Raw genomic sequence first — 12081 nt, forward strand, 5'->3', positions numbered from 1 at the left:
CAGCCCCAGGGGTGCTCCTCTTCCTCCTCCTCCTCCGATCAAGCGTCGCCCCCCCCGCCCGCCCCTCCACACCTTCAGCGAGCGGCGCGGGAAGAGTTAACGGCGGGCGCGGGGGGTCCGGGAGGAGCTGCGCAAAGCAGGCGGAGGGGAGGCCGGGCAGATTGCGGGCGCCGCTCCTCGCCTCCTCCGCGCTGCCGCCGCCGTCGCCGCTGCTTTGGCCAGAAGCGAGTCAGCCGCCGCGGCCGCCGCAGTCCCGCCCGTCACAGCCGCTGCCATGCAGCTGCCCCGCTCCGGCCCCGGGCAGCAGCGGCTCTGCCCTGCGCGGCTGCCCCGCTCGCGCCCGCTCTGAGCCCGCCATCGGCCTCCGCGCCGCCGCCGCCGCCGCAGGATGGTGCAGAAGTCGCGCAACGGGGGCGTGTATCCGGGCAGCTCGGGCGAGAAGAAGGTGGGCTTCGTGGGGCTGGACCCCGGCGCCCCCGAGTCCTCCCGCGACGGGGCCCTGCTGATCGCCGGCTCCGAGGGCGAGGGCGGCGGCGGCGGCGGCAAACGCGGCTCGATCCTCAGCAAGCCCCGCTCGGCCGTCAGCGGGAAGCCGCCCAAGAGGAACGCTTTCTACCGCAAGCTCCAGAATTTCCTCTACAACGTGCTGGAGAGGCCCCGCGGCTGGGCGTTCATCTACCACGCTTACGTGTGAGTAAAGGCAGCCCCGGCCGGCCAGCGGGCGGGCGAGCGGGGAGGCTGCGGCGCGCCCGGCCCCAGCCCAGCCCAGCCCAGCCCCGGCCGGCTATCCGCAGCCTCCCCGCTCGCCAGAGAATCTTTCCTTCCTTCCTTCCTTCCTTCCTTCCTTCCTTCCTTCCTTCCTTCCTTCCTTCCTTCCTTCCTTCCTTCCTTCCTTCCTTCCTTCCTTCCTTCCTTCCTTCCTTCCTTCCCTTCCCACATCCTGCTTCCTTCCTTTCTTCCTTTCTTCTTCCTTCCTTCTTTCCCTTCCCTTCCCTTCCCTTCCCACATCTTCCTTCCTTCCTTCCCACATCCTCCTTCCTTCCTTCCTTCTTTACCTTCCCACATCTATCTTCCTTCCTTCCTTCCTTCCTTCCTTCCTTCCTTCCTTCCTTCCTTCCTTCCTTCTTTACCTTCCCACATCCTGCTTCCTTCCTTTCTTCCTTTCTTCTTCCTTCCTTCTTTCCCTTCCCTTCCCTTCCCACATCTTCCTTCCTTCCTTCCCACATCCTCCTTCCTTCCTTCCTTCCTTCCTTCCTTCCTTCCTTCCTTCCTTCCTTCCTACACCTTCCTTCCTTCCTTCCTTCCTTCCTTCCTTCCTACATCCTCCTTCCTTCCTTCTTTACCTTCCCACATCTTTCTTTCTTCCTTCCTTCCTTCCTTCCTTCCTTCCTTCCTTCTTCCTTCCTTCTTTCCCTTCCCTTCCCTTCCCACATCTTCCTTCCTTCCTTCCCACATCCTCCTTCCTTCCTTCCTTCCTTCCTTCCTTCCTTCCTTCCTACACCTTCCTTCCTTCCTTCCTTCCTTCCTTCCTTCCTTCCTTCCTTCCTTCCTTCCTTCCTTCCTACATCCTCCTTCCTTCCTTCTTTACCTTCCCACATCTTTCTTCCTTCCTTCCTTCCTTCCTTCCTTCCTTCCTTCTTCCTTCTTCCTTCTTTCCCTTCCCTTCCCTTCCCACATCTTCCTTCCTTCCTTCCTACATCCTGCTTCCTTCCTTCCTTCTTTCCCTTCCCACATCCTCCTTCCCTCCTTCCTCCTTCCCTCCCTCCTTCCTTCCTTCCCCACTTCCACCATCCCATCCCTCTCCTTCTTTCCATCTCTCTCCTCTCCTTCCTCCATCCCTTCCTTCCTCTCAGCTTTCTCTCCTCCCTCCCTCCTTCTTCCTTTCCGGCTTCCCTCCCTCCCTCCCTGAATTCCAGCCTTTTCCATCCCTCCTGGCCTCTCTATCTCCATCCCTCTATCAAGAGCGGCCCTGGGGATTCCCCTTTCTTGCAAACATCCCTCATCCTGCTTTGCCTCTTCTGCTGCTCTGCCATCCTTGCCAGCTTCCCCATCCATCACTTTTTCCATAGTCACCCCGTTCCAGCCCCTTCCTCCCCTTAGGTCTGTGCTTCAGGAGCCAAAGGAGAAATGCTCCCCTTCACAGTTGGTATCCCCCACTATTCTTCTCCTCTCCCCCCCTCCCTCCACATGCAGGTAGAAGGGCCATTTAGCAGGTAGCTACATGTTCAAACTTCAGAGGGGGGAACTACACTATTTCAATCCCGGTTCTAGGAAACCTTGCTTGCTCCCAAGGTTGCACAAACCCTCCATTACTGCTTGGTCCGTAGTTGAGGGCAACCAAGATAGGGAAGAAATAAAGCAGAAGGAGGGAAGGGAAAGGTAAAAAAATAAAAATAAATAATAAAAAGTCACTTTCCTAACACTTAATAAAGAAATCTGAGAATAATGTTTTACAGAGGGGATGTCCCACCAGGGCAACTTTAAGACTTGTGAACTTCAGGCCTCAGAATTCCCCAGCCAGCCAGCCAGCAATTCCCCATCCACAAGTCTTCTCCAACATTGGATCTCCATACTTTACAGTAAAATGATAATCAAGCAACGACCTTAAGTTAAGGATTTCTGTGTGCAATTTCTGCAAACCTAAATTGGAGCCCATTGCTTGTGAAATTCGGTATATTTCTGGTCATAGATTGCCACAGTGTGAGTAATTTCTGGAAATCTGCTTAAAGTCCCTACCAGGTAATGTAGGGCTGACTTATGTGGCTTTAAGTAGAAAGAGTGGTCAAACACAAGGCCTGTGTTCATGGACAAAACACTACCTTAAATCTTTGGGAGAAAATTTCTGTAGCTCAGGGTTGAACTGTGGGGTCCTTGGTGCTCTCTGAGCTTGGTGGTTTTCTTGTAGACGTTTTACTACCCAAGTAGGTAACATCTTCAGTGCTAGAGGAGACGGGGGAGAGGAGGAAGAGGAGGAGGAGGAGGAGGACTGTTGGGTCCTTGGTGCTCTCTGAGCTTGGTTGTTTTCTTGCAGACATTTCATTACCGAAGTAGGTAACATCTTCAGTGCTAGAGGAGGAGGAGGAGGAGGAGGAGGAGGACTGTGGGGTCCTTGGTGCTCTCTGAGCTTGGTTGTTTTCTTGCAGACATTTCATTACCGAAGTAGGTAACATCTTCAGTGCTAGAGGAGGAGGAGGAGGAGGAGGAGGACTGTGGGGTCCTTGGTGCTCTCTGAGCTTGGTTCTTTTCTTGCAGACATTTCATTACCGAAGTAGGTAACATCTTCAGTGCTAGAGGAGAGGGAGGAGGAGGAGGAGGAGGAGGAGGAGGAGGACTGTGGGGTCCTTGGTGCTCTCTGAGCTTGGTTGTTTTCTTGCAGACGTTTCATTACCCAACTATGCTCGACTTGCTTGCTGGTGCTCTTTATCTTTCATCTTTATTTATTTATATTTATTTAAATCTTTACCTTTGTTATTTCTACAAGTAACTCGATGTGGCGAACATACCAAAGAATCCTTCCTTCCTATTTTTCCCTACAACAACCCTATGAGGTGGGTTGGGCATTGAGTGGGGACTGGCCCTAGGGTGGAACTAGGACTCAGAGCCTCCTGATGATTGGCCCAAAGTCACTCAACCGGCTTTCATGCCTAAAGCAGGACTAGAACTCACAGTCTCCTCGTTTCTGGCCTGGTGCCTCCAATAGTAGATCCAACTCGCTCTTGTATTAGAATGTTCAGGAAATGCTAAACCTTTAGAGGGAGGGTCTTCCAACTCGGCCCTTTTATGACTTGTGGACTTCAACTCCCAGAATTCCTCAGCCAGGGTGTCTGTTTGCGCTTCTACGTACAAGTGTGCCCATGGAAATGTGCATGAGTAAGTAAGTTTTTACTAGGAATTTGAAATAGTAGCTATGAATGGAAAATATTGTATCTTGAGGATTCCTTGGATCCCATGAGTTAGTTTTACAGATTCTTACTTAAATTACAGTTTCTTGTTCAAACTGAATATCATAGAAAAATCATTTAGTCTTCCTTCCTTCCTCCTCCCCTCCCCTCCCCTCCCTCCCTCCCTCCCTCCCTCCCTCCCTCCCTTCCTTCCTTCCTTCCTTCTCTCCCTCCCTCCCTTCCCTCTTTCCTTCCTAAACAACCTTAACAAAATATGGTGATCTGGGTACCCTCTGTTTTCATATCAAATTTGTGGTCTTCTGTTGGCAGTGATGTCAAGAAGATCCATTTGGGGCTGTTACGTGCTGGATATCTGCCAGTTTGCAAAGAGGGCTCCAGAGAAATGTTTTATTAACTAATTCCAAAGAAGTTGTTATTCCTGAAGAAAGAAAAATAATAAAATAAAATAAAATAAAATAAAATAAAATAAAATAAAATAAAATAAAATAAAATAAAAACTAAACTCAGGCTGGACTCTGCATTCGGCAGAGTGATTCGACTGCAAAAGCTTTTAAAGTATTTCAGTGGAAAATGTTTTAAAAGCTTTGCAGTTTAAGCTGCAATTCTTCAATCTGAGGGGAAAAAAAGACTGTCAGCTGCTTGCATGCCAGTTGCTTTTCATTGCACAACAATGCGGGTAGTCCTTGGCTTACAACAGCTCGTTTAGTGACCATATGAAGTTACAACGGCACTGAAGAAAGTGGCTTATGACCGTTTTTCACACTTACGACCTTTGCGGCATCCCCGTGGTCTGGGGATCAAAATTTGGATACTTGGCAAGTGACTTGTACTTAGGACGGTCATGTGATCACCTTTTGCTACGGTGCTTTTTGACAAGACAAGCCAACGTGCTCAGAATTCAGACGCTTGGCAGCCGACTCACGTTTATGACCGTTGCAATGTCTCTGGGTCACGTGATCCCTTTCTGCGACCTTCTGACAAGCAAATTCAATGGGGAAGCCAGATTCGCTTAACAACCCTGTTACTCGCTTAACAGCTGCAGTGATTCGCTTAAAAACCGTGACAAGAAAGGTCGTAAAATGGGGCAAAAGCCACTTAACTGTCTTTCTCTTAGCAAGAGAAATTTTGGACTCGGTTGTGGTCGTAAATCGAGGACTGTGTACAGTGCTTCCGTGATGGAGGAGTTCGGAATGATAAGGAGGGGGAAATCCATAACAGCTGTAGATCTGCTCTTGTATACTTTGTTACATTGCTGTAATAATCATGCATGCAAAATACATAGAGTGGAAATTTTGTTTCCTTTCACAGGTGTGAAGGAACATACTTGGTTTTGTAAAATGAACCATCTGGTAGAATCCAGTTTTCAGAGTTCTTGTCTAAAACAAACACACAACCAAACATTGCAATCCTAAGAACATCAGAAGACTGGTACTAGAAACTTCCTGACAGTGAGGACAATCAACCAGTGGAACAGCTTGCCAGCAGAAATTGTGGGTGCTCCATCACTGGAGGTTTTTAAGAAAAGGCTAGACATTCATCTGTCTGAGATGGTATAGGTTCTGCTGCTTGAGCAGGGGGCTGGACTAGAAGACCTCCAAGATCCCTTCCAGCTCTATCTATTCTATTCTATTCTATTCTATTCTATTCTATTCTATTCTATTCTATTCTATTCTATTCTATTCTATTCTATTCTATTCTTCCATTCCTTATTCTATTCTATTCTATTCTATTCTATTCTATTCTATTCTATTCTATTCTATTCTATTCTATTCTATTCTATTCTATTCTATTCTATTCTATTCCTTCCCAGATTCTATTCTATTCTATTCTATTCTATTCTATTCTATTCTATTCTATTCTATTCTATTCTATTCTATTCTATTCTATTCTATTCTATTATTCCATTCCTTATTCTATTCTATTCTATTCTATTCTATTCTATTCTATTCTATTCTATTCTATTCTATTCTATTCTATTCTATTCTATTCTATTCTATTCTATTCTATTCTATTCTATTCTATTCTATTCTATTCTATTCCTTCCCAGATTCTATTCTATTCTATTCTATTCTATTCTATTCTATTCTATTCTATTCTATTCTATTCTATTCTATTCTATTCTATTCTATTCTATTCTATTCTATTCTATTCTATTCTATTCTATTCTATTCTATTCTATTCTATTCTACAATCTGTTTATTCTATTCTATTCTAGATTTGGAGAAAACTCACCTTGGTCTAGCACAGTTTTTTTCAACCTTGGCAGCTTGAAGATATGTGGACTTCAACTCCCAGAATTCCCCAGCCAGCACGGAGAAAAGAATCCTAGGCTCACGGCACGTCTTAGCTCTTTAATTCTATCACTGTCTTAAGACAGCACGTGTAACTAGGTTACTTAGAAATCTATTCAAATATTTTAAGTTGAGGATTCCTTAATGCTCTGAGGTTGTTTGCTTGCAGACATTTCACTACCCAGCTAGCTAATATCATCAGTGCCAGAAGGGGGTGGACAGATGAGACAGATGAGACAAAAGACCAGCAGAGTAGATTGATGAAGGCCAACTCACAGTCAGAAGATGTGATTAGAACTGCTTAATTGCACAACCCGCATTGCACAACCATAGTTTTTAACTAGGAAACTGTGAGTATCCTAAGCCAAGCTAAATCCCAAAAGCTGGAAGCCTGACACTTGAGTAAATCAGACATCAACAGCCACGCCGAGATAAACAACATCTACATACCATTATGCAGACTCTGTAAACCGCTTAGAGAGGGCTGTAAAGCACTGTGAAGCGGTATATAAGTTTAAGTGCTGATGCTATTCAAAAGAGGCAGTGAAAAAGCTGAAAAGAGTTGGGGGGGGAAAGACCAAAACACCTCCTCGCCAGCAATCGACACCGAGATAAGCAAAGATTAAAACCAAGATTAGTACTAGACCAACAATCAAGCAGTGAACAATACACCAATTCTAGAACTACCAACTCAGGCAAACAAACAGAGAACAATAGCCTAATCAAGGAATCACCAAGAATACTTCCACCGGCACGGACAAGGCAATCCACTAGTATATAAAAAGTATATATAAAAGTAGAGCAAACCCCACTCCCTTCTTGCCCTGATGATGTTACCTAGTTGGGTAATGAAAGGTCTGCAAAAGAACCACCAAGCTCAGAGAGCACCAAGGGCCCCACAGTCCTCCTCTTCCTCCTCCTCCTCCTCCTCCTCCTCCTCCTCCTCCTCCTCCCTCCACATTCTGTTCTAGCCCTGATGATGTTACCTAGTTGGGTAATGGAAGATCTGCAAAAAACCCACCAAGCTCAGAGAGCACCAAGGGCCCCACAGTCGTCGTCGTCGTCGTCGTCGTCTTCCTCCTCCTCCTCCTCCTCCTCCTCCTCCTCCTCCTCCTCCTCCTCCTCCTCCCTCCACATTCTGTTCTAGCCCTGATGATGTTACCTAGTTGGGTAATGAAAGGTCTGCAAAAAACCCACCAAGCTCAGAGAGCACTAAGGACCCCATAATCCTCATTCTCCTCCTTTCCACAAACAACCCTCCCTTTTAGTACTGATGTTACCTAGCTGAGTAATGAAATGTCTGCAAGAAAACCACCAAGCTCAGAGAGCACCAAGGACCCCTTCGTTCCTTCCTTCCTTCCTTCCTTCCTTCCTTCCTTCCTTCCTTCCTTCCTTCCTTCCTTCCTTCCTCCTCCTCCTCCTCCTCTATTCTAACTTTGTTAATCATTTCATGGTTTAGCCTAAGGCGCAAACCCTGCTTATTTGTTAATTTCAAGATTCACTATATATAAACCCAGAAGGTCGTTTAATTCTGTAAGCAGCTAGACGTGCTACACAACACACAGTGGTTGTGGGTATCAGCCTTTCCCCTAACTTGGTTCTTTCCATCTTTGATGCTGGCTAGGGGAAACCATATTAGGCAGACTAAATCTTTGTCTGTGATGTGTCTTGAGGTTCTAGTAGAAAACCAAATTAGATTTGTCCATCGTGAAATCTTGATCTATCTTTAGCTGTCCTTGGTGCCTCTATCAAAACTTTTCGATCTATGTTGAATCAGGCTGCCTGGGAATTATGAGAATTGAAATCCCAAACCTCTGGAAGGTATTATTGGGGGAAAAAAAATCTGTGCAAGGGAACTTTTGAATTTATTTTATCCTTTCTACCTCTTCCATTTTCCTCTCCTTTCCACCTTACCCTCCAGACTCCAAAATTTATGATGGCTTGCAAAGCTAGGTCACGCAGACGTGAGTATATTCAGTAGCATTTCTCTGGCTAGGCTCCAACACCGAAAAACAGAGCAGATTTATTACTGAGTCACAAAGAACTACAAGTGTGTAAAAAACATGACTGGTTATGAACAAGTCAAAAGTCAAAAATAAATATGCGATGACTTTCCGCTAGTTCTGTCTGTCCTACTTTTCTTGAAACCTAGCCACTAATACATAGCTGTGCTATGGGCTTGCTAATTTACAGTTGCTGTATTTCAAACTCTTGCTATGCTCAGGAGCCCTGTGCAAAATTGAAATTAAAATTGTTTAAATTCTCCCACAATCCCTTGTTCCAGATGGCTGTTCTACAAAACACATCTCGGGTTAGGTACAAAACTGAGTCCTGTTCTGGAGTTCATCTTCCTTATTCATCAAGATTTCTTTGTATTGATCCTGGTTTTGGGTTACAGGTGGTCCTTGACTTACAACAAAGATGATCAGGGGACTGGAGGCTAAAACATATAGGGAACGGTTGCAGGAATTGCTTATGTCTGGTTTAAAGAAGAGAAGGACCAGGGGGGACATGATAGCAGTCTTCCAATATCTCAGGGGCTGCCCCAAAGAAGAGGGAGTCAAGCTATTCTCTAAAACACCCAAAGGCAGGACAAGAAGCAACGGATGGAAACTAACCAAAGAGAGAAACAACCTAAAACTGAGGAGAAATTTTCTGACAGTTAGAACAATTAATTAGTGAAACAACCTGCCTCCAGAAACTGAATGCTCCAACACTAGACGTCTTTAAAAAGAGACTGGACAGCCATTTGTCTGAAATGGTACTATAGGGTTTCCTGCCTGAGCAGGGGGTTGGACTAGATGACCTCCAAGGTCCCTTCCAACTATTATTATTATTATTGTTGTTGTTGTTGTTGTTAACAGTGCATTTCGTGACTGTTCAAAGTTACGACGGCACTGAAAAAAGTGACTTTTGAGTGTTTTTCACATTTATGACCGTTGAAGCAGTCCCATGGTCACGTGATTTCCATTCAGTTGCTTGACAACGGACTCATATTTATGACGGTTGCGGTGTTCCGGAATCATGTGATCCCCTTTTGCAACCTTCTGACAAGCAGAGTCAATGGGGAAGCCAGATTCAGTTAACAACCGGGTTGCTAATTTAAAAGCTGCAGTGATTCACTTACCAACTGTGGCAAGAAAAATCCTAAAATGGGGCAAAATTCACTTAACAAATGCCTCGCTTAATGACAGAAATTTTGGGCTCAATGGTGGTCGTAATGCATTTAGTTCATGAAGAGCATTTTCTCTGCGGGAGGTGTACTTGTCCTGTCCTGTTAGGATCCCGATTAAAAAAAAATGCACCATCACTTCTGTGTGTTTTCAATATGGCTGTGTGTTAGGGTTAAGCTAATGGGGTTGGCTATGAGTAGGACTTGGAAAGGAGACCACCAGGAGATCTCAGAACTATAAGTTAGTTTGTGGGTTGTATCTGAGTAAGATGTGGAGAGGAGGCCACCAGGAGGTCTCAGAACTATAGGCTAGATTGTAGGTTGGCTCTAAGTAAGGCGTGAAAAGGAGACCACCAGGAGATCTCAGAACATAATATTTTAAACTGGACTCCTTACTGGCTTTTAGAAAAAAATGCATTATTGCTTTTTCCAGTCCTATCTGGTGACAGCCCATAAACAGCTGAGACAATTTGTACAGTTCAGTTCCAAAAAAATAATTCCTGAGGGAATGAAGCTAAAGAGGAAAAACTAGGCTGAAATGCAGGAGTGGGCAGTTATAGTCCCTTTACGACCTGTGGACTTCAACTCCCAGAATTCCTGAGCTAGCCATTCATGGTTGCCTCAGGAATTCTGGGAGTTGTAGTCCACAGGACTTAAAGGGACCATAGTTGTTCACCCCTCTGAAATGTAATGTTCCTTCTTCTTTGCAGCCCGGTCAGGTAAGGTAGGGGTCTTCAAAACTTGGCCCTTTTATGACTTGTGGACTTCAACTCCCAGAATTCCTCAGCCAGGCATGTGTCACGCGTGCCTGGCTGAGGAATTCTGGGAGTTGAAGTCCACAAGTCATAAAAGGGCCAAGTTTGAAGACCCCTGAGGTAAGGAAACAAACCTGGAGGCAGGACTGACATAAACTCTTCCCACTAATTTGCATGGAGGTGACTGGAGACAAATGAGATTAAAAACAGTCCAGGTATAGTTGCTAACCATCAACTTGAAACTTGGCTGGGACTTAACAAACTATTGTTTAGTGACTGTTCAAGTATCAATGCCACTGGAAAAAGTAGGACTGATTCTCTCATTTATAACCAATGCAGCATCTCCATGGTTATGTAATCAACAATTGGATGCTTGACAACTGGCATGTATTTACAATTGTTGTGTCCCAGAGTCGTGTGATCACCATTTGTGAACTTCCCAAGCAGCTTCTAACAAGCAAAGTCAATGGGAGAATCCAGATTTACTTGCCAACTGCATGATTCACTTCACAATTGCATTGATTAGCTTAACAACCGTGGCAAGGAGGTCGTAAAATTGGGCACGACTCACTTAATGACCACTTTGCATAACAACATCAGTTCTGCTCTCAGTTGTGGTCATAAGTTGAGGACTTCCTGTACTGTTTTCAGACGGCTACCTCGAGTTTTTATATTATGCTTTGTGGACGTCTTGGCAAATTACTACTCTGGGATGCCCTTCATAAGAACAGTTAATAGCAGTCAACTGAAATAAATGCTGTTCTTAATTTTAATGCCTGTCTGCTTGCCAGGAGGCCAGAAGGAAAATGGTTGAATTTGCTCATTGGATTCATTCGTTTTCCTTTTTACTTCACGTCTGTTGTGTTACCGTTTGCTGTGCTGTGCGAAACATGATGGATGGTTTGTGTGTACCAACAGTGTGCTTACCAAAACATGATTGGTGGTTTGCACACCATTGGATCTTTAATAAACCGTGACTGATGGTTTGCACATCAGCAGCACGCGTGGCATGTCGCGTGAACCCAGCCAATGGAGACGTATACAAATGATGGTTTAATGTAGCATGTGAAAATCGTATGTGTGGGTTTCTTTCTCTTTAAATCTTATTGACTTGGGAGATGGCTGTCTCGCCTGCAGGCGCATATCTCCTTCAGCCAGACTGAAAAAGGGAGTTTCTGTGGTTCAGGAAAGACCAGAATCTGGGTCTCTTCACCCCAGTGTCTAATGTTGATGGAGAGAAGAGATGGGTGATGGTGGCAGTAATGATGGCTAGTACTGCAATTTTGGAAAGATTTTACTCTTATTTGCTAACACCTCAATAAAATCTTCCTCCCCCATTCTCCATTTAGGAGGAACAAAGAGAGAAAATGGAGGCCTCTACTTTTGCAACTTCCATTATTTGAAGAGTCTGCTGGATGTTTGTCCAGAAAGGAACATTTATTTAATTATCTCCTTGCATTAAAGTAAACCTGGCCAGCAACTTTGGACAGAGATAAATTGTCCTGTCTGGCTTTAAAGTCTGCAACACTCAGCAAAATGTCAGATCTCATTAGAGTTCCCTTTTCTCTAACCATGGTCGGAGGTGGTTCTCCAAGAAGATGGAAATGGTGCATCTTAATGGAATAATAAAGGGATGTGGTGGCTCAGTGGGTTAGGATGCTGAGCTTGTCGATCAGAAGATCGGCAGTTTGGCGGGTCGAATCCCGAGTGCCGCGTAGCAGAGTGAGCGCCTGTTACTCGTCCTAGCTTCTGCCCACCTAGCAGTTCGAAAGCACGTAAAAATGCAAGTAGAAAAATAGGGACCACTACGGTGGGAAGGTAACAGCGTTCCGTGCGCCTTTGGTGTCTAGTCATGCCGGCCACATGACAACGGAGACGTCCTCGGACAAGCGCTGGCTCTTCGGCTTTGAAACGGAGATGAGCACCGGCCCCTAGAGTCGGAAACGGCTAGCACGGATGTG

General features: G+C 45.6%; 1 protein-coding gene across 2 annotated transcripts in view; it reads left to right on the forward strand.

Moving 5' to 3' along the window:
* Positions 1-388: 388 nt before the first annotated feature.
* Positions 389-12081, forward strand: part of KCNQ2 (potassium voltage-gated channel subfamily Q member 2) — a gene marked incomplete at both ends in the record, with an annotated part of 113406 nt that continues 101713 nt past the window's right edge. For both annotated transcript variants that reach the window (XM_083360836.1, XM_083360837.1), the window contains one exon: positions 389-690. In XM_083360836.1, the coding sequence (XP_083216962.1) occupies positions 389-690 (302 nt within the window). The remainder of the gene's footprint in view (positions 691-12081) is intronic.

The sequence above is a fragment of the Vipera ursinii genome, assembly GCF_947247035.1.
Source record: "Vipera ursinii genome assembly, chromosome: 3".
Classification (NCBI taxonomy): domain Eukaryota; kingdom Metazoa; phylum Chordata; class Lepidosauria; order Squamata; family Viperidae; genus Vipera; species Vipera ursinii.